At 40.7% G+C, this 27,495-nt stretch overlaps 1 protein-coding gene across 3 annotated transcripts in view; it reads right to left on the bottom strand.

The window, feature by feature from the left end:
• Nucleotides 1-20,614, bottom strand: part of LOC149844289 (uncharacterized) — a 76,333-nt gene extending 55,719 nt beyond the window's left edge. For 2 of the 3 annotated variants that reach the window (XM_090000481.1, XM_090000482.1), the window contains exons 1-4: nucleotides 20,337-20,614; nucleotides 17,239-17,376; nucleotides 11,485-11,566; nucleotides 9,404-9,480 (exon numbers count right to left, since the gene is read on the bottom strand). In XM_090000481.1, the coding sequence (XP_089856607.1) occupies nucleotides 9,404-9,480; nucleotides 11,485-11,566; nucleotides 17,239-17,376; nucleotides 20,337-20,612 (573 nt within the window). In that variant the 5' untranslated portion in view covers nucleotides 20,613-20,614. Of the gene's footprint in view, nucleotides 1-9,403; nucleotides 9,481-11,484; nucleotides 11,567-17,238; nucleotides 17,411-20,336 lie in introns of all 3 variants that reach the window. The other variant, XM_090000483.1, reaches the window with a different exon arrangement.
• Nucleotides 20,615-27,495: the final 6,881 nt, after the last annotated feature.

Raw genomic sequence — 27,495 nt, 5'->3', positions numbered from 1 at the left:
TAAATCAGACATGTCAAAATTATTTTTTAACAATACTATTTTGATCATTTTCAGTGATAATCATGTCATCAACATAAAGTAATAAGATAACAATACTAGTACCTGCACTTTTACCAAAAAGAGCAGTGTCAGTATAACAGGAATGAAATCTTAATTTAACCATGATATCACTAAAGCGATCATACCAAGCTTTGAGGGCTTGTTTAAGACCATACAAGGCTTTTAAAAGCTTAAGGGTTTGATCTTATCCAATATTAATTCCGGGTGGTGGATCCATATATACTTCTTCATATAAATTCTCATTTAGAAATGCATTTTTCACATCGAGTTGATATATGTCATTTTTTGGTTGATGCGACAGCTATTAGAGTTCGGACACTAGTCATACGGGCTACAGGAGAGAATGTTTCCCCATAGTCAATTCCATACTCTTGTGAATATCCTTTTGCTACTAACCTGGCTTTATATCTTTCTAAGGAACCATCGCTTTTAGTTTTAACTTTAAAGACCCAGCGACATCCAATAGGTTTTTTTATGCGGAGGGAGTTTGTTATTTCTCAAGTATTAGCCTTTTTTAGCGCATCTAATTATATTTTCATTGCTTCAACCCAATGTGGTAGAGTCTTGGCTTGATTATAATGAGAGAGTTCTTAATATGAATGTAAAGTTATTAAACATGCCCTATAGTTGGGAGCTAAAGACTCATAGGATACAAACCTATTGGGTGGGATTGATTCGCTAGAAGAGCGTCTAATGGGAGGCTCTTCTGTAGATTCGAAATTTTGAGAGAATTTTTCTAGAGCACTAATAGGCCTTTCTTGATTTCTTCGAGTGTAAACATTAATATTTTCACTACTAGTATCATCACTTGGTGGTGATATATCAAAATTAGACACTTCACAAGTGTCCTTTATATTTTCAAGATGATTCATAGAATCATCATTTATGTCATCAATAAGATCATGCAAAAACATATAATCAGCGTCATGTGATGATTCCATCTTTTCAAAACCATTCTCATCTTCTAAGAAAGTTATATCTTTGAAACATAAAGTTTGTCATTTTTTAAATCAAAACACCTATAGCCTTTTTTATTTTTCCCATAACCTAGAAAAACGCATTCAATTGCCTTTGGAGACAACTTATCTCTCTTATGCAAGAGAACAAAGCATTTACAACCAAAGATGCGAAAGCGATTGAAATCGAGAGAGAATTTAAAAAGTTTTTCATAAGGAGAGGCATTCTTTAATATTGAGGAAGGCATTCTATTGATTAGGCATGTTGAGGTTAGAACGACTTCGGCCCAAAAAAATTGGAATATTTCTAGAGACAAGCAATGTTCTAGCAGTTTCTATAATATACCTATGCTTTCTTTCTGCTAGTCCATTTTGTTGTGGAGTCCTAGGGCATGATTTTTTATGACAAATTCAATTTTGTGTTAAGTAGTTTTGGAATTCATTAGACAAGTATTCACCACCGGAATCGGTTCTCAAAGTAGATATATTACTTTGAAATTGGTTTTGAATTTTTATATGAAATTCTTTGAAGAAGGAAAACACTTCCGATTTATGACTAAAGAAATAGATCCAAACATATCGAGTAAAGTCATCGATGAAAGTGACATAGTAAGAGTAACCCCCTTTAGACATGACCGGAGATGGACCCCAAACATCCGAGTGCACCAATTCAAATGGTCTTGAAGAAAGAAAAGTTCTAGTTGGAAAAGGAATAGCTTTCATTTTTCAAAAAATGCAATCTTTGCAATTAATGTCTTTTTCCTTACAAAATTTGTTTTCAAATGAAAAAAAATACATTTTAGAATAGCTTGGATGACCAAGCCTTTTATGCCAAGTTTCAATATTTTTTTCTTGGACATAAGAGCAAAAATGATGTGTAGGAAGGTTTAGATGATCCATATAGTAAAGGTCCCCCTTCCTATGGCCTTGCCCAATCCGCTTCTCGGACCGGAGATCCTGCACAAAGCAACCATTAGATGAGAAGGATATTTCACATCCATGGTCGGCAATTTGGGAGACCGAAAAAAGATTTAAATTTAATTTTGGAACAACTCTAACTTTTGGAACAAAAAGGTTTTGAGAATTTTTGGAGTTTAGAGTTCCAATACTAGAAATTTTCAAAAAGGTTCCATCGGCCATGGAGACACAAGAGCCTTTTAAATTGCTGCAAACATCAATTAAAGCATTTTCATGAGGGGTCATATGAAAAGATGCTCTGGAGTCTAAGATCCAAGAGTACGTACCGGGTGAAGATGTAGATGCAATGGCCGCACCCGATATGGAGGAAGTAGCTTTTAGGATTTGTTGAAGAGCCATTAAAATTTAACCAAGAGTCTCTTTGAGATCACCATTCTTGCCTTCATCATCTTTGGTGGTGAATTCTTCAAGAGAGGCCACCTTAGGCTTGAAGGTTCCATTGAGCTTTGGGCAAGCGGGTTTAATGTGACCCGGCTCGTAGCAATGATGACATGCAATTATTTTTCTTCCTCCATTGTAGTTTCCTTGTTTACCGAAGTAGGGGGCTTGTAGGTTCTTACATTATTGCCGGGTTTGGAAACGGCAAGCACTTCATCAACATTCTTACTCATCCCAAGCCTAGTTTCTTCTTGGGTGATTTCGGCAATAGCATCCTCTATAGGAGGAAAGATGGATCTATGGAGAAGTCATGACCTCACTTGCTCAAATTCGAGACGTAACCAAAATAAGAATTGGAACAATCGATCTTGTTCCATTTGCTTTTGTCTTATTTTGAAATCTTCCATAGCAACCCATTTTGGCTCTAAAAGAGCCAACTCATCCCTTAGTGGGTTTAAAGCACTATAGTAGTCTTGAATACTTGAGTCACCTTATTTGGTAGTTCTAATTTTTTCTTGCAAAAAATAAGCTCTTGCAAGATCCTTTTGGGTATACATACTCTTCATAAAAAACCAAGCCTCATTGGCCCGACGAAATTTAGCTATATTAGCACATACCTTGACTTCGATGTTGTTCATGAACCAAGTAAGGATTTTTGCGTGATTGCTTTCCCAATCTTCCACTTCCTTTTGATGATTTTCAATGGCTTTGAGGCGAGCATCTCCCTCAAGAGCCTTTTCTTGTCCACCTTCGATCTTTGTGAGCTCCAATTTAGGTTTCGGAATGGAACCTATAACATACCCCCAAAATTTCTTGCCTTTGAGGTTGTTCTCCATTGCCGATGCCCACATCATGTAATTCTTTCCATTGACTTTGAAGCTATGTCACAGGGATTCGGCCAACCATGTGTCGCACCCGCATCAACGCAGTGCGATGCGGGTGCGCGTGCGGGTGTGTCTTGGGATTTTTTTATCAGAGCAGGGAATCGAAAGAGAGATAGGCATCAAAGCCGCTATCATCGTCATCTTTGCCGCCTCTGGTAGGTCGAAGGAGGTCAAACCCCTCGACCACAACTACCGAAAACCCAAGACAGTGCCCGACAAACCCCCAACACCATACCACAGTAGGATCGATGGTAGATTTAAAAAAAAAAATAGAGGGGGTAAGGGTCAGAGGATAAAGGAAAAAATAGAAGGTTTTAGTCATCTTTTGCGCACCTCACACCAGCAGGAATCCGATTGGTGGTGGTTGGGCTGGATCGAGAGGAGAGAGGACGTCATCGGCGATGGGTGGCGCTGCTCGGTGGTGGTAGAGGACATCATCGGCGGTGGGTGGTGCTGCTCGGTGGCGGAAACGAAGGCGGTCGCTGGCGGAAACCCTGAGGTTTAGGGTTTCAATAAAGAGAAGGAAGAAGGGTCGAGACCCTTCTTTCGTTTTCTTAAAACAAGTTTTTTTAATATTTTTTAAAGTTGCTTTTTTCTATTAGAGTCCATTGTATTATCAAATATTATTTTTAGGACCCTATGTTATTTGTTCTTTTGAGGTTTGGTTTCTAAAATTTCATAAAAAATAGTTGTACTTTTATAAAATTACATAAAGGTGGTTATACTTTCTGTTTCACTCAAAAAATTATAAAAACAGGTTTTGTGTTTTTATTTTATTAGTGTTATTGTTGTTAAATGTTAAAACTTAAAAATTATATATATTATGTATATATATTTAATTTTTTATATTTTTGCCTTCCCTCACCCCCGCACCCAAGTTTTTTTAAAGTGTCGCATCCCCGCACCCGCACCCATGTGACTTAGGTTTGAAGGATAGATCGATTTTTGCTTCCATAATGCCACCAAGAAGTGAGAAGAGGGGAGATAATAGATGAAAAATATACGTACCACGCTCCTTCCTCTAAGAACCGAGTGGCTCTGACACCATGTAATGAGATATGCGAAAATACAAAGAGTGCTATAAGCACTTACAATGTCCTACAATGGACAAACAATAGCCAATTCCACAAAGGGACAATACATACACAACACAAAATATAAGTCTCTTTATTGAAGAGAGAGAGAGCTCTAAAGAATGATGAATACAAAGGGGGTTCACCCCTATTTATACAAGAGGAAAGGAGAGGAAGGGAGGCCACAAGGGCCCTCAAAAGGTGCGCCAAAAGGGGGCTCCCATAGAGTCATTGGGAGCCCCCAACGGTCACAATTGTGACCGTTGGGGGCCCCAACGATTCTATGGTGGGCCCCTTTATGTGGCTTTAAAAAATAGAAAAAAGAAAAACAAAAATAAAATAAATACAAAAAATAAAAAAGAAACAAAACAAGTACCCCTATCAGGTATTGTGTGAAATGACCATAATACCCCTATTGGGTATTATGGTGCAAAACATATATATATATATATATGTAAAGATACATATATTTTAACAAGTTTTCATAAAATATTAAGTTGAGAATCATGAGAAAATTGTGTTTTTAGGGGAGTTATATGTGTTTCTTTCATGGTTCACTTTAGTACTTGTCCATTATTGATGGACATGTTTGTCTACTTAGATCTTTGGTGGACATGTGTGTTCTTGATTAAAGACTCTTGATTCATTGCATACATGTTATTTATAAAATATAATTTTTTATATTGTGCCCTTAGTGCCTTAAATCTATCACTTGCATATATGATTAAATTTGTTCATATGCATGTCTTTTGTATAAGATATGTGGCTTTAAGTTATTTAGATTATTATGTATACATGAGTTCTTTTTATCTCTTTGTGAGAATCCATGATTAGTTATACTTGTGTATGCACTTGGTTTTTTATATGGTTATTTGAGAATCTTTATATATGTTTTCGTCCTTTTTAATGGCATTGATTGTCTCACAGTAGACTTGTAATCTAGATTGAGTTATCTCTATATAGCTTGTTTATATTAACGATGCTTATGATTGCATCTGCATATGATTGCACTATATTCAATCCAAGTTTTTCATCTATCATTATTGGATTTAATTTGAAAACTTTGTTTTTTCAAATCGGTTGATTTTTATGAGTATTTATTGCTTTCTTATAGCATTTGTTGTGTCCATCACAAAATTTTATATGATGCATCATTTTTCTTGGCCTTGTTATTTTTTATTCAGAGATGTTAGGGTGAGTTGTGTGCACCTCGTTTTATGTCTGTTTAGATCGTCAACTTATGGTTTGGCTCTAACTGACAGTTGTTTGATCTCTAGATTTGAGTGTGTTGTATCACTCATTTTTTTAATGGCTATTGTTATTATGGATGATTGTAACTCTGTTTATATGTGATAGCTATACATTTTTGAAACCATGGTGTTTTGAAAGATGGCTAAAATTAATAATTTTATTGATAACATTAGTGTGTTGTTATTACAAGCTCTCTTACCTTTTGTGTTTCTTCCTATTATGCCTCTTATCTAAGTGTCATTATACATAGACAAGAGATGTTTGTTCATACCTTCGTGTGTGTTTTAAGTCAATTGTTGCCATTGTGATTATACTCTTGATTTAGTCGCCGATACACTTGATTTTTTAGTGTCATTATATGTAGACAAGAGATGTTTATCCACACCTTCGTGTGTGATTTTAACCTATCGTTGGCATTATACTCTTGATCTAGTCGTTGATATACTTGATTTTTTAGTGTCATTATATGTAGACAAGAGATGTTTATTCACACATTCGTAATAATTTTAGCCCATTGTTGGCATTATGCTCTTGTTCTAATCGTTGATACACTTGTGTTTAAGTGTCATTATATGTAGACGAGATGTTTATACACACTTTTGTGTGTGTCCTCGACCCTTTAGTGGCATGATGATTATGCTCTTGTTCTACTCACTGATAGGCTTGATGTTTGAGATTTGGAGGCCTACTAAGGTGATTGATTGTGGTGGTCAAACTATTGTTGAAATTTGTAAAATATCACTTCTTAATATTTGTGAGAATTTAAATCTCTTCGTACTTTTCACAAATTAGTGTTGATTTGCAATTATAGTTTTCTTTGTTATATGGGTTTTTAAAATCTCTCCTTAAAATTGCTAATCTTTTACTATTTATTTATCCTTGTACGGAAGATGTTTATGGATAAAAATTTCAATCATTTTTTGCATACTTGTGGTGTTTAACAAAATCTTATTCTTTATATTATGAGTCTTCTTGTGTGTGCCCCTTTGTGGGTGTTGAGAGTTAGTTCCTTACGAAAACACTTGGTTGTTGTCCACTAGATATTGGTGAGCACTTTTGTTCGTAATTGAAGGCTATTTGATTCTTTACATTAAAATCATGCATTTTATATGCATTTTATTGATAAAAATAGCTATTTTTATTGACGTCTTATGTGCATTAAATATGTTTTAATTGCATGTTGGATATATGTGTGTGTTTTATACTAATTATCTTGTTCACATTATTGTATGCATGAAGTTAATTTGCGCTTTTTTAGACCTCTTTTTTTACTATATGCACAATTGAAATGCTTAAGATATTATTTATGCATAATTGTTTATCTCTTCTTGATGAATCATGTTATTTTCTTGAAAAATATGTTGCTTTTATGATTATGATTCAATTTCATAAAACATCATCCTTGAGGAATACTCATCTTGTCTTTCTTAATGATTATCTAATGTCTCTAAAATTATTACTATTTTGTTTGAAAATTTTATTCTTGTTTTAAAATATATTGGTTTTAAAACTTTATAACTATTGGGCTAAGATATTTTTCTTGTGTACTTGGAACCTTTGGTTTGTTCTTTCTCTAAAGGTTCTTAAAGATGTGAAGGATTGATAAAAGAATACCTTCAATGCATCATGGAGATAGACGATAAAGGTGTTTGGGGATGATCACGAATAAAGACATTTGAATACTTGTATTTGCAAAATTCTTTAATATGCCATAAAGATGGAGATTTTCCTTGAAAACTCTTGAAGACTTGGATTCTCTCATTTGATTCTTTTTTGTATTTCAAAACTTTCGGTATAACTCATCGCAAATTTGAGGGGGGTGTTATATATATATATTTTATCACTATAATAGGTAAATACCCTCTAGGGGTATTTTCGTGTAATAGGTTTTGTCCTCTAGGGACAGATTTTCATTTTTTTCTTAATTTTTATTTTTGTATTGTCTTTATCCCAAAGACCAAGGATATTAAGGTCTTTTGCTCTTAAGAGCTATGTCACATGGGTGCGGGTGCGGGTGCGGGCGCGGGGATTCGGCACTTCCAAAAAACCCGAGTGCGGGGGTGCGGTAGGGGCAAAAATGTAAATATATATATAAGGGGGTCCGGGGTTCCCCCGACGCGGATTTTTTCAAATTTCATTTTTTATACAGCTGCATAGCGCACCCATCTCGTCAGGAGAACATTGAATACTAACCCGACGCGGGTTTTTTCAAATTTCATTTTATATACAGCTGCATAGCGCACCCATCTCGTCAGGAGAACAGTGAACACTAATAGCCAGCAAGGCTACCACCATCATTATCATTTATTATGGAGAGAGAAAATCCTTTACGAAAAAGAAGGATCAGCAAGGCTACCACCATCATTATCATTTATTATGGAGAGAGAAAATCCTTTATGAAAAAGAAGATCAGGATTGAAAAGGCAGGAGCAGCAGCAGCTATCAGCAGATTTTTTTTTAAAAAAAAAATTCTGCAACCCATTTCATAGGGCAAATTTTTGTTTTAAAAAAATTCCAAAAAAAAATGGACCTAAATGATCCTGGGTGCGGTCAACGCACCCAGGATCGGGTTGACCGCACCCGGTGCCGCACCCGCGTCGACGCGGGTGCGGCACCCTGCTAGCCGAATCCCTGTGACATAGCTTAAGAGTCATCGGAAACATCCCAACGACTATGGGAGCTCTCTTTTGGCTCTTATTTTGTGTATATAAGGGACCTCTTGTCCCCATGTTATGTAATGCTTCTATTAAGCATTTATGCTCAATAAAGATGAATATTTTTACATTTTGTGTTTTTCTATTTAGTCCCTTAATGTTTTATATGCACTTAGTAATTTGTGTTTTTGCCCCTTAATGGCTATTGTTTTATCCTATAGTGGACTTGTGCTTATGCACATTGTGATGCGATCTTGTAAAGCCCTTAGTGGCATTGTTTTTGTATTTTCTGCTATTTCATTACATACCCAACCCTTTGACAGCCTTACTTGGATCACAAAGATGTAAAATCTTAGAATTTGAGTAAATCAATACTATATGATTGCCTGACCCCCAAAATGAGCATCCAACTTGGTCTTTAATATTTTCGCTATTCAAAGGTCAATAAACTTTCATGTATATCTAGATCCGGTATGGTGTAGTTGTTAAATAGGATGAAACAGCATCCTTTTGTTGTGAAACAGAAGTAACCTATAGTACGAGCATAAACTGATAGATATAATGCACAAAGACAATGCCTGTGTATGTGATCGACAAACAGGAAATGGTCCTGCCATCTTACAAAATCTATTTGAATGATCAAGCAGTTCAACTTCTATTCTAAAGTAATTGATTAATTGGACTAAGTCCTAAATTGCTTGATCATAGTCCCATGTTCAAGGATTAAGATAATCATGAACTATTTCTTTCATATCATAGTAAAGAAAAGATAAAAAGCAATGTACTTAATCGAATACATATTAGAGAATAAAAGAAATTTGTGAAAGACAAAAATAGACCTTACTAAAAGAACAAAAGGTTGCAATTAAAAAAACTGCAAACAAGTAGACAGCTGAAGATAAACACGAAACTAGGACAAGAGATTAGAAACTGTGAATTCCACCATACCATAAAACAAAAAAGTAGAAGAGCAAAGATTAAGCAGCAAGAGGTTAGAATACAGAGCATTCAGTATACAGACAGAAGATGGAAACAGTACCATCCACCATGACACACAAACCAGAATATAGAAAGTTTAAGAATAAAAGAAAATGAGAAAATTGCCCATATAATAACTATTTACTTCCATATACCAAGCATATATATGCATTTTATAACTAGGATGTCACCTGTAATACACCAAGCCAACGAATATGCTTTATGTCAACCCCATAAGTTAAATCATTAAGCCCATGAAAGTATCCACCTAACACAAAGCATATATCACTAAGCAATTGCAGTTCAAAAATGAAAATCACAAGCTGGTGTCATGGAATAAAAGAAAATGAGAAAGCAACCTGAACTGTAAATGCTTATGATAATGTACTGAAGTAATGCATGCACACACGCAAGCACACACACACACACACACACACACACACATGTGTGTGTGTGTGTATAGAGAGAGAGAGAGGGTTAAAAAATGCTAGGCTTAGGGTCTGGCCATTTTTTATCAGGCTTGGCTCTGGCTTAAGCCTAACCTAAGGCTTGATTTAAGGTTGAGAAAAACCCAGCCCATACTCTTGTATGGAAGGAGCATGCCATAAATGATTCACTCCCTACTTTTTTCTTATGGAAAATTTTTTTTAGTTGTTTTTTATTTTTATGCACTAATATGTTCAGAAACACACAGCAGACTTTATGCTCAAAACCAAGGAGCTTTTACAATTACATCCCATATTAAGTTCATAAATATGAATTTTTGCATGTTTGATTTAAATTATTATAAAATAATCATGTTGAAAGTTATTAATGCACAAACACTTCATGCAGCACTCTCTTTGTGACAGACATTTAGACACATATGAATGCAGAATGTATAACAGCAATGATTTCTTGACCCAGCTGTAGCTTGAAAATAAGACTAAGTTGATGACAGATATCACATGCAACATAATGAGCAGAATTAAATGATGGGAGACTCAATGTTGAGATGTCTTTAATTATTTGTAAATGTAGGCATTTGCAATATCAAATGGGCACCAATTCACGGTTGGTAGTACAATGCAGGGTACGGATGCTAAAACATAGGTGTTTTTCAAACACGAGGTGTGAGAGTTCAACAAGTTGTATTGTAAGGATGTGTGCGCATGTCGGCATGTATAGTGGGAATCTGTTTTGAGTTTACAAAATAGAGAAAACTATCAACATACAAAAAACTAATATATAGCTACAAAAAAATTTGTACAGAGACAGTTTTATGATATGGGTTATATCAATATATCATGTGCACAAGGCAGCACCCCAAAATACAAGCACCAATAAAAGTGTGTTAGGCATGTGGAAGTACTTGCCACATAGGCCATTCAGATCCTTTTTATTGATGTTAATATATTAATTACTTCAGTACTTTAGCATAAGCTTTCTATAAATCAATGAAACTACGTTTTTCAATAAGTTACAGTTGGCCTTCCTTGCAAACACACAAGCAAGCTTGCGCACATGCATATCCACCAAAAACGGTCTCAACAATATTTCATAGTGCAGCTTTTCGGATATTTTGCTTGTATATAGATCTCAGTGAAAAGAAATTTGAGACATGTAAAATCAATTGTTTGCCTTCTATTTGAGCTTTGCCAATGGTTAGAATAAATGGGAAGACATCAACAACATAGATAATAAAATCAAATAAAAGTATTTAAATCAAAAAAAGGAAAACATCATGATATTTGTCAAAGAAATTTCCAAGAATTTCTTTTTTGAAATTTCCCCACATTATCACAATTTTTTGGTACTTAAAAATAGCAATACTTTCAAAAATGAAAAATTAATACAAACATATATATAAGCACATGTGCAGGTGCATGAATAAATGTGCAAGGAAGTGCATGGCTGCCCACAGAGAGAGAGAGAGAAGACAATAAGGCCTATGCCTTGCTGCAACTTTGAGCGAGAGAGGCATAAAAAAGATTAGAACTTGAAATAAACAGGAAATTTCAGCTTAGGGTACAAACTATAAATTTATATCAAAAATACGAGGGAAACAGTAAAAGACAGTCTGGTCAGAGCAGAGGAAAGAAGAATATCAGCTTTAACATCATTTTTTTTAGTTTCTCAAGAGGCAAATTTTAAGTAGAGATTCAAATGCAGCTTTCAAAAAAAACGAGAGCATTTCCGATCAGATGAAAATAGATGGAATAAAAAGAAGGAAACTGATACATCATATAGCTAATGTTCCAAAATGGCATTATTCAGGGGATGGAGGGTGCACCTTGCAACAACAAACCCATAACAAAAAGCTTGATGGATCTTATGACAACCTTCCATGTAGCAGCAGCCTTGTTGCGCACTTTCTGCATGTTATTATACATCAGCTGAGCTGATTGAAGAAAATTATATACAAAATAAGGCAACAGTATAGTACCAAAAAATAACATAGCACAATGCCCAAACATTTAAACTGACATAAAACTCCTGAGAGCACAAATGCAAAATTTTTGGAGGTTGAGTGATGAGAATCCAAAAACTTTCATGGAAAACTTTTATGATCTTGATTACTTATTTGTATCTATTTGCACTCTTTTTCTTTTAAAATTTGTTATCAATTACATTACATTTTTATTTCAATTTAGTTTTATTATTTGAACTTTTTAACTACAGTGATCTAGAATTGTTGTTCAAGGGTTTGCACTTGAGTTGATGTTCATGTTTTATTACTTTAGGTTAAGAATTATATGTGTGTGCGTGCTCATGTATGACGATATCCTTGCATCCTAATTTTTTAGCAGTCGTGACGTACCAAGTTTATCCGCATGTTTCATGTTCCCGCATCTGTATCCATGTGACAGCCTCTAGCATTCCAGGCTAGAATTTTCATAAGGATGAATAATAGAAGAAGTTTTTAAATTAAGAGCCTCCACCTTACTTGAAGGGTCTTCATCACTGGCACCAGCTATGATCAAACCTAATGAAACATTTTTTTGCCTTGACGCTGTTCAACATCGTCCCGCCCAAGAGGTAGTATAATTCTCCTCTAGGGCCATTCACACTTGCTATATATATATATATATATATATATATATATATATATATATATAGGTAATACCCTCTAGGGGTATTTTCATTATTTTACCTATGTAATAGGGACTCTGGCGGCGTACACTTGTCCCGGTGCCTTCTTTTGACAGCTAGACTGTTGCTGCTGAGGTGGTCGATGGGGCTGGGGTACTCCACTAGTCCACCTGAGGTCGTCGGCCTCCTTCTTGCGGCAGTCCCAGATGTAGTGGCCTATCTTGCCATAGACAACTGCCTGTTTCACGAGGGCAAGCTTGCCCGCCATGCGGCCGCTTGCACTTGGGAAAGACATCGTTGGGATGCTGCCTGGGCAGTGGGTTGCCCTGCTAGCGTTGTCTCTTCGATGGAGGAACCTGCTTCTTTCCTCCTTCAGTCTTCACCGAAAAGGGTGGCCGCCGGACGAAGTCTTCTTTTGTTCACCACCTGCAGCAGGTGGCTTCTTACTCTGGGTGTTCTTCGAACGCTCCCAATTCTCGCTCAGCAGGGTGGCTATTGTCACAACCGCAGAAAAGGTCGGGGCATACTGGTGAGGACCCGGTGTCTGAGTCCTTCCTTCAACCCCCGAATGAATTTCCTGGCCTGCTCGCGATCGTCCTCGAATAGGTTGAGACAATAGCGCTCCGACCGCTAAAACTTGGCGATGTAATCGCCCAAACTCAAACTGCCCTAGCACTGCTCCAAAAACTCGACCTTCTTCTTTTCCCTCACATGAGGGGGAAAGTAGTTTCCTAGAAAATCCCTCTTTAAGGCCTCCCATGGAATCACAGAGGCGTCCAGAAACTGCACTTCCTGGGTCGTGTCCCACCAATCGCAGGCATCTTCCTTTAGTCAGAAAGTCCCAAAAAGAGTCTTCTTGTCATCTAGGACCGACAGAACTTGGAAAAACCGTTTCACTTCCTTGACCCAGTTCTCAGCCATGTCTGGGTCCACCTCGCCAGTGAAGGTCGGGTGATCGAGCTTCAGAAGGTTCTCATAAGTCACTGTCGGGCTCAACTCAGAGAAAGGAGCTTGATCTCGGTGCGAGCGAACCTTGACTTGAATTGCCTCGGTCATGGTGTTGAGAGAATCTATCACGAATCCCCACTGCTCAGACCATTCGTTCGCCGAGTCATCGTTCAAGCTCCTCATCATCCTTTAATATAACCAAAGGATAAAAGTCAAAATACGGGAACCTCGAGAGAAAAGCACAATAATTCTTAGTACTTTAAGCATTACAAAAGTAATTCATACAAAAATCCAGCAGTGCCGGTACATAAGCCAAAAAGAGAATTTATCCACAATAGTGAAGCAGTTCGTAGACTCCAATACAAAACTTTGACGGGTACTAACTCTCCTCAGGGACGGCTAGTGAACTGCCTAAGGTACTCTCTCTTATTACCCGTGCGCTTAAACCTGCGCGGAGGAGAAGAGGGAGGTAACTCCTCATCGGAGGTCTCTTGCCTGTGGAGGGGTGTTGCTAGTGTATATTATGGTGCGTCTGAAATATATATCGGCGACTCAGGTGCAGGTGTGTAAGTGGGTGAAGCATTTTCCGCAGCGCTTGCTGAGTGTGGTAGTTGCTCATATGTCGCTCGAAACTTCCAAGTCATCCGGAACTGAGGGAGTTGTGCCCTCACGTCCCTGCGTTGTTGCCATCATGTCGTACTATGCCCTGATGTGGCAAGCCTCCAGGGTGTGCCCTATGTCTCCACAGAAGACGCATTCTTCCTGGACCTCTAAGGGGATATCTTCCTCCAAAGGTTCAGGCAGGGCGTGTTGGTCAACCCACATATGTAACGATACACGACCGCTTTCTCGAAAATAAACTGTGGCCCATGTCGTCGCCAAGGGTGCCTGGTAGGCGGCCGAAAGTGAAAAGCCCTAATTATCAATAAAGGTGGGTGGGAATGGTCGGTTAGTCCAAAAATCCGACCAGGACGTCATACGTTCGCCCCTTTCTACAAAAGGGCCCCTCCCCCTTATAAAACGGTCATGCGTCCGACGCATGCCTCTTCTTGACCCACTACCAGCATCAGCTGGAGAGTCCATTGCACAATCAAAAACTTTAAGTAGGAAAATATGCAATAATTCAGTAATGGAAAGTTCAAAAAGCAAAAATAAGGGTTTTACTTACAACGCGATGCGGATGTTCGATAGTCGAGACTCGTTGCCCTTAATTGCTTTGATACCAAGTTGTAACGCCCCAAAATTTCAAAGTTGTAAACCCTTGAAAATACTTAGAAAACCTTTCATTTTTCAAAGTTTTTATTTTAAAGAATCAGCGGAAACAAAAAATTTTTTTTAAAGCAAAACAATTTGACAACTTTGGGCACGTTAGTGTAAAAATACATCATCGAAACCATCATTATCAAAAACATTTTTAGCGAAACAATTAGTGAGTAAGTATACATTAATGATAAACTTTCAATTATACAAAACTTAGGGTTTCCCCTTATACAAAACTTAAAACCAACACAGGTAACCAAGACATAAAATTAAAACTGTGAGAAGATAAGTGAGATCTCGAGTCATCTCGCATCACGCCATCGGCTATCTGGTAAACCTGTTTGTCACCTGTGCCTATAAAATGGGTCAGTTTCACGAAAAACTGGTAGGTATGCAAGTAAGACAATATGAAACAAAATTAAAGCAAAGCATATTATGTTAGTATTATAAGCAGTTTAATTACGCAGGAAATAATCTATTTCTAGCATGAATAATTGATTCCACAAGCAGAGATTAGTTAACTAAAGCAATTGACTAACACAGGATATAAGCATACACAATATGCAGTTCATCAATCTTAAAATGTACAACCAATCAATATTGTTAACAGGATAATCTTTATTTCGATATTAGCTGACCTGTGGGTACGCACAGACACGAAACGTAAAAATAGCCGAGACTGATCCGTGGGTTTATTATTCTATGTATTGTATGATACCCTGGATAGCTAGCTAAGTCCGCTCCTAAGGGGATGGTCAGTGACCAAGAGAGGATTACCCAAAAGCATTCTTGGCCACGAATGCAACCTAATTCTGCAGAAATCCATAGGATCTACCACGTAGGATCATTTCTGGTAGTCCCGTCCCCTAACTCCGATGACTGGAGACACTAAGTCATGTGCCCGAGGGGTGGTTGTTAACAACCTGTCCATCAGAGTTTTTGTACAAATCCATCCTCTGATGAAAACAAGAGGCGAATGGGCGCATCAGGGGTTACTTAAGTGACGCCCCATCCTATATGCTCTAGTCTTTCAGACCCACTCAAACATCTTATCTGTGAAGGCAAATCATCACCATTTTATGCAATTTCAACAAGGTGCTCATTGCACTTTTCGAGGTTACCATCGACCTCTCATCCTCCTACTCATCGTAGTACAAATATACCGTACTTGTCTAAAGGTACGACTACGTTAATAGGGGCATGGGTTTCTCAAAGGATAACCCAACACAAAGTTTCACAAGTGCATGATATAATTCAAAGTTCAACATGCTTAGTCTTACAAAACTGAAAACACTTGCATGATTTAGGATCTCCATGGATCTGAAATGTTTCTCCCAAGTGTACCAACTTGGGAAAAGTTAGTTGCTAATTTGCAACTCACAACATTCTCTAGCTTGGCTTTGCAAGACTGCATACTCAAGAAGCCAGGATCCGTGCAAGGAATCCCCTTCTCGAGACTGTAGCACCCGTACACAAATTCGCGTCCTTTTGAAAAGGGCGAAAATGATACGTGCCCTTCGAAACTTGCATTTAAGGAGTCACTAGTGCCAAAAATGTAAGCATGCGGGCTGAGTGCAGCAGCAAGGAAAGACAAGAGCAGTAATGTGAAAACAACAATATGTGCACTAAAACGCAACGGCAAAGCAAATACAGGAATAGTAAATGCAGAAAGCAATAAAAACAGAAAGTAACTGCGAAAGCAAAAGCCTGTGCACATAAAGCGCGGTAGCAAAGTAAAGACATGAACAGTAAAGACAGAAAGTAAATGCGAAAGTAAAAGCCTGTGCACGTAAAGCGCGGCGACAAAGTAAAGACAAGAACCGTAAAGACATAAATTAAATGTGAAAGCAAAAGCCTGTGCACATAGTGTGGCGACAAAAGAAAGCAATAAAGATAGGAAAGTAAAAAGGACAAAGATCGTGAAACCGCCAAGCCAGGCCCGGCCCTAGCATGAGGGTGGGCTCGGCTGTCAGGCCAAGCCGACCTTCGTTCGCTGCAAAAGAGGGAGATTACCAGGGGGCGAGCACCTACGTCAACAACCCAATGAGGTCGCCAGAGGGGGAAGAGGGTCGGGCGCCTGGCGAGGTCGCCGGAGGAGGAGAGCAGCGAGAGAGAAATAGAGAGCGGGCGAGGGAAGGGGGGGAACGGCGTGGTGGGTCGCCGAAGGGCAAGGAGCGAGCAGGAGAAAAAGAGAGTGGGCGAGGGAAGGGAGAAACGGCAGCAATGAGGGTCGCCGGCTGCGGTAGGTGGCCGTACGCGGGTTGGGGTCACCGGCGGGGGCTCCGGCGAGCTGCAAAGGGCGAATGGGGCCATCGGGAGAACGAGGGAAGAGAGAGAGAGAGGGGGGGTGCAGGGTTTATCAAATGAGAAACCCTCGCCCACGGGGGCGAGGCCTTAAAGGTACCCGGGTTCAGGTCCGGATCAGATTCGGATCCGACCCGAGTCCGATTTTTTTTCCCCGAGAAATCTCAGGTCTTACACCTATCTTCTTAATGTTTCCATGATTTTTCTTCCTGCACATGGGGATTGCTAGCTAGTAAAATTAACATGTTTGTGTTTGAGTTTATTTTTCCTTATCAGTTCCTGTTATGCTTCTGATTCAGCTTCTGCTAACAAATGGTAAATATAAAAAAGTTTTACAATGCAAATAATAGGTTCCTGTTTTATCATGACTTTCAGAAAATCAACAGAAAAATACGGCAACCAGTGCAGAATATTATATTTAGATGCAAGATTCTAGCAATACCTTAAATACTAATCCTGCAGAAAGACCAACAATGAAGAGGAAAAATGGCATGACCATATCGGCGAGTGTGACACCAAACCAAGGTGAGTGGTTAATGCATGGAAAAGCTCCTCCAGCGTCATCAACAAGTATCATAAGCTGTTTCATAATTGCTTGCATATGCATCAACATGCTAACAAGCAGAACTAATCATTAAAAGTAAGTGCAATAGATACATACATCAACATGCTAACAAACAGGACTAATCATTAAAAGTAAGTGCAACATATACATACATGAACGTGCCAACAAACAGAACTAATAATTAAAAGTGTAATAGATACATATATGTGTGCCAGTGTGTGTGAACATATTCATGCATGTGTGCGTCACACACACACACACACACACACACACACACACACACACACACACACACACACACAGAAATAAAATGAAATGTGTGTGCAATATTATGTACTTCTCTAAGGCAGGCTGCATTTTTTTTTTGGGCATCCAACATGAAAGCAAGTGAAGAACTGAGGACCAACATACATATTTTTGTGAGATACCAAAAGAAATATGTGAGAATATGCAATCATAAATATTTATAGTTGGAACTGGCTTCATATGGAAGATATATTGCAAATTTATACAAACAATATAGCATCCAGCCACACTAATCAACTTCACACAGAAAACACTAGAGTAAACAACAGAAAAAAGAATAACAAGAGAGTGTCTTTCAATAGATTAGAAAAATCATTGTTGGTCTTACATGCCTGTGTTAATGGAAACAAGTCCCAACAAAGGGTTCACCAAGCACATTCACAAGTTTCCATCGCAGCATAATTTCAAATTCTTGCATGAATCATGAGCATGAAATTTGCAGAGTTTGAACTTTGTCTGAACATGCTGAAGCATTGGATAAATAAGAAATGCCAGACTCAAACTGACACCATCAAAGCTTGCACATTCTTCACTCTGTTCTAACATGGTTTCTACAATATTTAGAGAAAATTTATTCCATTGGTGTAGCTGGAAATATAATTTGGTTACAAGGTCATTTTTTGAATTTGGAAACAGGGCAGCAGCATCAATTACAACTGAAGCAACCGTGACAATGAACATTACCACCTCACCTAGCCAAGAATTGTGCAAAATGTGATTTGTATGTTAAGACCAAAATTTCCTTTCCATCACCTTAGATATGGGAGACCTAAACAGACATGAATGGAACAATCAAACCTTGAAAAGAAAACAGTCTGTGATCAAGGTTGACACAAAGATATCAGATGTATGACTTGAAGGGAGTTATGTGTCTAGCATATCTGCATTGACTATGGAAAGGCATGAGATATTGAACATTGTATGTTCTACATAATGAAATTCATTCTAACCATGTCCCTCATATGGATGGTTTCTGTCATCATAACTGCAGTGAACTTTAATACTGGCAAAGAGCACCATCTATAAGGAAAAAATAGAAGAAATATAGTTGATTATTGTGAGGAATAAATTAACAATTGAATAAACAAACAATACAACTATCTTATAAGAAAACAAATGATATTTCAAAAAAAATACTTCAAAAAAAAAATTTAAAAGCTTAGGCAGTCACAGCTTAGGCGGCGCCTAGGCGGTAATATAGGGCCCCACCGCCCAACCTGGTCGGCCAAAGCGGTGGGGCTGCACCTAGCCTTTGACAACTAAGGTCAAGTAACAACCACCCCCGTGATACCTTGTGAAAAGTATCATCATCCAACTGATACCTTGTGAAAAGCATCATGTCTTGTTTTCTCAATGCAACCAATCCTAGACTGGAAACAGAACAATCAGGCAAGAAGGGAAAGCTGTTTTGTGAAAAAGCAAACTCTACTTGCTACATAAATCATGATCCCAAAGCACAAAAGTGAACATATCCTACACGTTAAAAAAAACGTGGATAAATTTTAATTGAAGTCTCATAAAGGAAAGCTTGGCGATATCAGAATCACTCAAAAATGCTGTCGCCCAAGTAGCTATAGATTGCCTTTCATGTCATAGCGTGTGAAGATCTCCACAGTCACCAAATTGCCCAATTGCCCTATTAAGAAGGAAAGAAGAAGGGTAACCAAGTCCATAATCCACCACCACCATAGGAACCTCAGAATCTAAATATATATTCTCCAACAGTAGTAACACCACTCAAATCCTCAAAAAACGGCTATAAATATATTCTCAGTCAACAAGAAAATCAAAGATTAACCAAAAAAAATTAAAATAAATCCCTCGTCCGCCTTTCTTCCAAGTTCACAATTCTTAAACATGAAAAATGCTGGAACACGTTCCTCCATAATAGCGCACCATAAAAGTCATCCTCGTCAAAACCTTTCAGTGAACATCTACAAGCCACGATCATCAGTCTGAGAATAAGGAACCCATCAAGATGGCAATGTTGAACAAGCTCCACCAAATGACTACGAACTACACAGTTCATGTTCCTAATGCACGAAACTCCACATATCCTACACGCTAACAAAATCATAGGATCTTCTCACCCTAAAGCTGTAATCCATATCTCATGAAGAACAACGCTTAATAATATCAAAACCAACCAAAAAGACCATCACTCGAGTAACAACACATCTTCATGTTATAGCCTGTGAAGTCTCCACAGTCACCAAGTTTCCTATTAAGACAAAAGATAAAAAGTCACCGAACCCAAATTCCACCACCATAGGAACCCGAGAGTCTAATTTTACTCCCCGACTGTTAGTACCTAGTAACGCCACTCAATTCCTCAAGCAATAGAAAATCAGACACAAATTTTGAATCACTGGCCACTTTGAACAACACCTCAGGAACGGAACACGTGAAGAGAAGCGAAACAATCTCAATCAACAAGCGAATCAAAGATCAATCAACCAGACATGAATCCTCGCAATCTTCGCCGTCCAGATTATCCAAACACGAAACCCGAAACTAAAAAAAACTCTCAAGAGAAAGACGAAAACGATCATACGATTCATGCACGACAGAACTCGATCGATTCGAAACGACAGGGCTCAGGAAACACAAGACCATGAAGGAAGATCGCTGATCAGCGCCTACGATGAACTAGAAGATCAAGGAATTACCGCGACGGTCAATCCGCGGAAGACGTCGAGCGAAGCCAGCCGTTGGCTCCCATCTCTAGGGTTGATCTCTGGTCGCTCCGACTTGCAGACGGCCGGCGGCGCGGCAACGATCTCGGGCTCTGAGATCGGAATGGACTCCAAAAGAGGAGGATTAGGAGAGTGTTGGGGGAGGAGAGGGACGGCCTCGTCGGCGAGGGAAGGAGAGGGGGAAGCCATCACCGCTACGGCGCCGGCGGGGGATGCAATCCCTTTTATATCTCCCAACCGACAGTCCATTCACTAGCAGCTCGGAAGAGGAACGGCTGCATGAGGCACGCCCTCATATCCCTTGGGATAAGTTCGTCGTCTTTAGCGGTTTATCGTAAGGCGTAGAAACGACGCACAGTAGAATTACATGTACCGTCCTTCGTCTTTTTGTATAATTTCATATTTCCGACTGTGACCCACGAAGATACGTAGACACGAGGACGCGTGACGAGGATTCGACTCGCAAGTTCGAACAAATTTTGAAAAATTGGACATGGATTTTTTTTTTAATCCACAAAAAACTATTTTTTGATGTTATACTATTAAAAACTGAATTTTATTAAAATAATACTTAAAATCATTACAAATATTAAAATATTAAAGTGTCCATGTGCGAACGTGTCATAAGGGACACTCCACCAAAATGGCACGTCCCTCATAGCATATAGATTTCCAGTCAAGGGATGTCAACGGGTCCGATATCCACCGAATTAGATTATTTGAATTTGGCAGTTAAATCTGGATATGATTAAAAATCTGATTCAGATTCGGTATTAATTTTGCAATGAAATCTGAATATGAATCCGATTAAAACCCAAATCAGACTTAGAATCAGATTATTCGGTTTAATCTTTTGTCATCCTGCTGAGCAAAAAAGTTCTATTTTTTTTTTTTATGATGAGGAACCTTCCCAAGGAAAAGGTTTCTTAGTATGTTTGAAAATCCAATGAAACAGTTACACTGGGATAGTTAACGATTACCTAAGAAAAAGTAAGTATTTCAGCTCGAAGCTATGCATAAATATAAAGAGCTTAATAATTTCATCAAACCACAATTCAATTTTCTTCTCTTCTATCACCTATAGCGCTAGCCTTAATTGAGCACACCATGATAGCACAGTTTTCCCTAACCCCTATACATGAAGATAATGTATTTGAATGTCAAAGGCTTTGGGATGAGGTGGGCTCACTTGTGAAAAAAAAATCCCATGTGGATTTACATAGTAAATGCATTGACTGTGGCCCCACACGAAAATGAAGTTGGCATGTTTGTTTTCACCTACATACTTAGAATTAGAATGAGAGGTTTTATATGTAAACCCCCTTTTTTCCATGTATAAATTGTGTGAACCATGGTTACTAGAATCAGAAGTAGTCCTAGCCTTGGAGTTTTATGCTATCGGCATGTTGACCGTAGGTATGGCAGGCTGAGCCAACATGAACGGGTCTTCTTGCGGTTTCTTCAAGTTATAAATCCCCCCCAAAAAAAAAGCTAATACAAAATAAAAAATAGGGTGGAGCACCAACTTGGAAAATTTAATGGATGGGTACTTAAAGTGAAAAAAGTAAAAATGCAAGAAACATTAAAAGTAGGAGCGAATATGAAACAACATGGAAACGAGTAGGAAGCAACGTGGAATCAATGTGAAAACAAATATAAGATTGTTATACTCAGAAGTAATTAGGCAGACCCACCAATTATTATTCAATGTACCACTGAGTTTTGAACTTGCGACGTCCCACCATAATGGGACATGCACTGACAGTTCCTACCAACCATGCAGGCCCCCCAAAGACAAAATACGAATTAAAAGGTGGAGAGCAGATCAGGTCAAAAGAGACCTTGGACAGTTCAATTATGACAGGACACCCAAAAGCATTCTCCCCACAAAAATTTTGACACCATTAACTTCATTGGATGAACGCCATCAATGGCTGAAAAATGCACGCCTGAAATTCGTTCCATACCAACAATAATATGATTTTGATGTTCTTTTTGGGTGCCGTTCATCGGGCTGTACAATGAGTCGAGCCCAGCTCATTTCAGCTCATTTAAGGCTGGCTCAAGATCACCCAAAAGAGCTGAGCTTGAACAAGGGCTTAGGCTTGTTAAAATATAAAAGAAGTTTAGCTTCAGCAGGCATGATGGCTCGTCCCGTGCATCTCACGGGGTGAAAAAGACATCAAGAACATGATTTTTAACAAACATTGGACGTGGCGGAAGGCATTTTCCGCGTCTACCACGTTCATTAACGTATGTAATTTTCGATCCACCTCTTCCCTGTTACAAAAGGAACAGGAACGGAGAGAACGATTAAAAAAAAAAAGTATTGACAGATGCATCGTGCCCGTCGACATATCTCTCTCTCTACTGATTGAGCAAGACGGAAGAAAGCCACTGTGGACGACACACCGCCCTTCCACCACCACCACCACCAAGCGTTAGAGACCAGTTTCACAACGAAGATTTCGGCGGCAAAGTTCGACTGCCTCACCGAAAACTTAAGGTCTCCAGCCAGCACCGGAAGCTCCACCGCCGGGTTCCTCCACCAAGATGCATGGGACGCACTCAGCTAGTACAGTTAAATAGTGGCTACTTTTAGGATATACAGAGATGTCAGGTAAAAAGTAGGAAAAAAATGTCTTACCCAAGAGGGGAGTGCGTTAGACATTTGTGTATGAAGCGGTGGGATTGAATTCCAACCACTATACATTCATTCAAAAACTTTTTTTTTTTAATGAAATCAACTTAGAGCTCGAGCCGAGCCGAGCCGAGTTAGGCTCAAGTTTAACCTAAGTGAGTTTGTACAAAAGGTGTTGAAGCTCAGTTTCAGCCTGAACCGAGCTTGAACATGTAATTTTTTAAATGAGTTGAGCTTTTTGAGCCTAAGTTCGATTTGTGTGTAATCCTAGCCACTGACTTTGATGAATGGCATCCAAGGTCCCGTGGACTTCATCTACTCTTAAAAAAAATGCGAGGCAGAATAAGTGTAGAAGAAGCCTGAATTAGGGGCAGGGCGGGGGACAAGGTCTCCACCCCCGCCCCGCCTCAAGATTTTATCCTCCACCCCCGCCTTCATCCTCGTTTCATGTCCTCCATCCCGGTTCAAACGGGGATGGGGCAGGGCGGGGCAGGGATATTGCGGGGAAAAGTGGTCGGGGCGGGGATGAGGCGGGGATCGTGGCGGGGCGGGGAAAAGTGCACGTCCATCCCCGCCTCCACCCCCGGACGGGGATGGATTTTAACCTTCGTCCCCGCCTCCATCCCAGTTTCATACCCTTCATCCTCGGTCCAAACGGGGTGAGGCGGGGCGGGGCCCCGCTTTCCCCCAGTCCACTGTCATCCCTAGCCTGAATGAAGGTAGTAGGTGGTTGAAAAAAATGCCTCTACCTCAATCACTCACCAATCACCACATTGGATTGGGTTGCCACGTACATGAGAAGAATGTGACGAACTTGTTATGGAAAGGAGGGGGGATTTTTTTGGAAAAGGAAAGGCTCCGACTGTTGAAGATGATGAAAGCATCTACCAACTGTTAGACCCTCAATAATCTGGGTGCGGGCACGGCATGCGCGGTGCGCGGCATGCGCGGTGCGCGGCATGCGCGGTGCGGCGCGCGCGCGGCAGGCGCAATGCGTTGGGCGCGACGTGCATAGTGCGGATTACGAGGCGGCATGCAGAACGAGGCATGGCATTCGAATGGCTGGTGCGTGCGGCGAGGAGGCGCCTGCACTTGCAAAGGGGTGTGACCCAAGTGACTGTTGGTGGCAATGGGTGAACAAGCACCTGTGTGCATGAAGGGGTGCGACCCAAAGGATGCGATGATTGAAGGCATGTCCCTTAGAAGCTATAAATGTGTAATGTCTGGGCATTGCAAGGCATGCAAGCCAGACCAGTGTGATTGTATTTTATGTGAATAATACAAGTGTGGGTAATTATTTGCATTCGGCTTGTGTCAAAGAAAGACTTTCGTTGCTGTGAAGCTGAACGAGGTCGGGGCGACCTCGTGTCGGGCAAGGCTAACTTCAAAGGTTGAAGTTTAAGCTTGTGACAAGTGGACTCAGAGTCAGGTTTTGCCTATCATGTCTAATAAGACTGCGGAAATGATAGGACTCCTGGAGGAGCGACTGGATGCATGGGGCACTCGGTTGACGCTTTTGGAGACCCGAGTTACTGAATTCGATGTCTGCATGAGATCTTGGGAGGAAAGATTCGAGAAGTCTCACAGAGAGTCTTCATTCCTCACCATGATTCAGAATGATGTCAAGTCCCTGGGGGATGAGGTAGGCCTTTTAAAATTGACGCTACTTAGTAATTCGGCTGGCACTGAGATGAGAAAGATCAAAGTGCCAGAACCTAAGGCATTTACTGGTGTGCGTAATGCCAAGGAGTTGGAGAACTTCTTGTGGGATATGAACCATTACTTCAAGAATATCAAGACACCGGACGCTGAGAAGGTTCTATGACCAGCAAGTACCTAACTGAGGATGCTAAACTTTGGTGGCGCACTCGGTCTGGGGAAACTGGACGTCTAACTATTGCCTCATGGGAGGACCTTGTTCAGGAAATGAAAGAGCAGTTCATGCCTAGCAATAATGCGTGGGTGGCAAGGAATGCTTTAAGGAACTTGAAGCAGGTTGGTTGTGTTCGAGAATACGTCAAGCAATTATCTTCGCTTATGCTTGATGTCAAGCATATGTCCGAGGAGGGCAAGCTCTTCAACTTCATGTCTCGGCTGCAGGGTTGGGCTCAGACTGAGTTGAGGAGACAGGGAGTGTAAGCCCCACTATTTTTCTGAAGAATTCTAAATGAAATATTTCTACTTGTTGAGAAATTCTTGTTTAGGCACGGGCAATACTCGCAATTTTTAGCAATTATCGCTTTCTGAGGTTTTGAATCGTGTGGATTTGCTCTACGAGGCGATTCGGGGCAAATCGCGACGGATCCAACCTCAATATTTATAGATTATGTGTATATTGTGTTCACATGAGTTTACCCCGGATTTGGGGTTTAAACGAGAGAAATGTCTCGTTATTTCGCGGATTTTGGCGAAAAAGGGTATATCGGTAATTTTGAGTCATACCGAGGCCCAATTTCGCCGTAACTGAGAAGTTAAATATACTTTATGAAAGCTTAAATCTTAATTTACGAAATGTAATTAAAATTCTTGATTTTTAAATAAGTATAGGTTAGTTCTTTTTAACGTTTATTATATGGAATTTTTTTTTCAAAAAGAAAAGAGGAGGTAAATTGCAAAATCCTCAAAACCTAGTAGAGGGTTTTAGAAAAATGTTTTTCAAGGAGTAGGCTTGTGAATTTAGAAAGGTTGACATGGGCTCCACCTTAGCCCATGTCTCCTTTTAAAGGCTTATGAAAAGAAGTGTTTACAAAAAACCACTTTTCAAAATGAGATTTTTGAAAAGTGGGAAAATTTTCTATTTGAGGCCTTAAAGAGGCATTTTCAAAAGTGGGTGGGCACAGCCCACGTTTTGGGGGACTAGGCTGGGCGCCCCTTAGGGGGTAGCCCTTGCCCCCTTTTTTTTTTCAAAAAAAAAAAAGGGAAGGGAGGGCGATTTTTTTTTATGGTGGGAGGCCTTGACCTTGACCTTGAGGGTCAAGGCCAACCACTCCCCTTTGATTAAGGGGAGTGGTTGGAAGGTACAAGGTACCTTAGACCCCCCCCCCCCCCTAGGGTGTTAGAGTAGGGTGGGGCGTGGGAGGGGGAGACCACACATCTCCCCTCCTTCACTCCCCACCACCCATCTTCCCCTTCCCCTTTTTAAGCAAAGCAAGGGAAGAGGGAGAGGGTCGATGCCCCCCCCCCTTCTTCCACTTTTCTTCTCTCTCTCTCTCCTCCCACACTTCTCCTTCTTCCTCTTCTTCACTCCCTCCATTTCCCCTCTTGGAGCTGTTGTTCAACTGGGCCAACCCAGCACTAAGGTGAGGCCCTCCTTCTTTGTCTTTGTTTAAATTTTTTTTGTGTTTCAAAAAAAATTTCTGTGTGTGTGTGTGTGTTCGGTTCGTGGTGATGCTAGAGCGCCCCCCCCCCCCTTTTGGGCTGGAGTTGGGCTAGGTGCTAGGCTGAGCCCTCGCAAGGCCAGCCCAGGCCGGTTGGTGGCCTTGCCGAGCCCACTGCTGGTGGGCTGGGCAGTTGCAGGCCCCGGGACGAGCCCCGGACTGACCCAAGTCGGTCAGTCCGGCCTTTCCCTTTGCTGGGTTGGCTGCAGCTGATGCTGCAGCCTTTGGGTTAGCTTGGGTGGTCTGGGCCACACTGGACCCAAACCTACCCGAGGTAGGTCCACCCATGGGTGAGCCCACCACGGGTGAGCCCACCGTGGGTGCGCGCACACACCCACACTACCACATCCCCCTCTTTCCCCTTGGTGGGTGCACACGCACCACCCGGGTGCCTTAGCACCCGGGAGATTTTTTTTTTGGGGTTAAGGCCTGACCTGCCACATCGGGGCTGCAGGCCCTGGCTCGAGCCACCACTTGGCTCGAACCAGGGGCCTGCATGGGCCCCTTTCCTGGTGCTTTGACCGGGCCTAGGGCCCTTTTGGCAGGCGGGTGGCCTGGTGCGCATGGCACCTGGGTCACCTCTTTGGCGCAGCCACTGAGTGGGTGCGCCAGGTGGGTGCGACCTGGCTCGGCCCATGGTTGGGCTGAGCCAGATGCTACAGACTAGGAGTCTGTAGCAGGCAGCCTCCCCCTCCTCCTTGGCCTGTTGGCTGCAGTGCAGCCTAGAGCCGGGTGCTTAGTGCACCCGGGGCATGGTGCTGGGCGCACCACTTAGTGGTGCGCTGGCCCATTTTGGGCCTGGTCCGGACCCTTGGCCGGGTCAGACCAGGCGTGGCCTGCCCCCAGCAACTTCGGTTGCTGGGGTAGTCAGACTGGGTCTAGACCTCCAGTGGTCCAGACCGCCACCCTGCCTTGGGCGCCCCACCTTGGCCACCTCCTTGGTGCCCACTGCGGGCTAGCGAGCACCCGCTGGGTGTTTTGGTCAGAACCCACACCCGGGTCAGACCAGGGGTGTTTGTGGGGCACCCCAGTTTGTGCCCTGCCCCCTTTTCGGTTGGTAGGGCCTGGACCAATCGGGTCCAGGCCAGAGCCTTTGGCCTGGCTCACCCAACCG

Source organism: Nuphar pumila, chromosome 3, assembly GCF_984573655.1.
Source record: "Nuphar pumila chromosome 3, dmNupPumi1.hap1.1, whole genome shotgun sequence".
NCBI classification, from domain to species: domain Eukaryota; kingdom Viridiplantae; phylum Streptophyta; class Magnoliopsida; order Nymphaeales; family Nymphaeaceae; genus Nuphar; species Nuphar pumila.
This window is presented reverse-complemented; position numbering and strand designations above follow the sequence as displayed.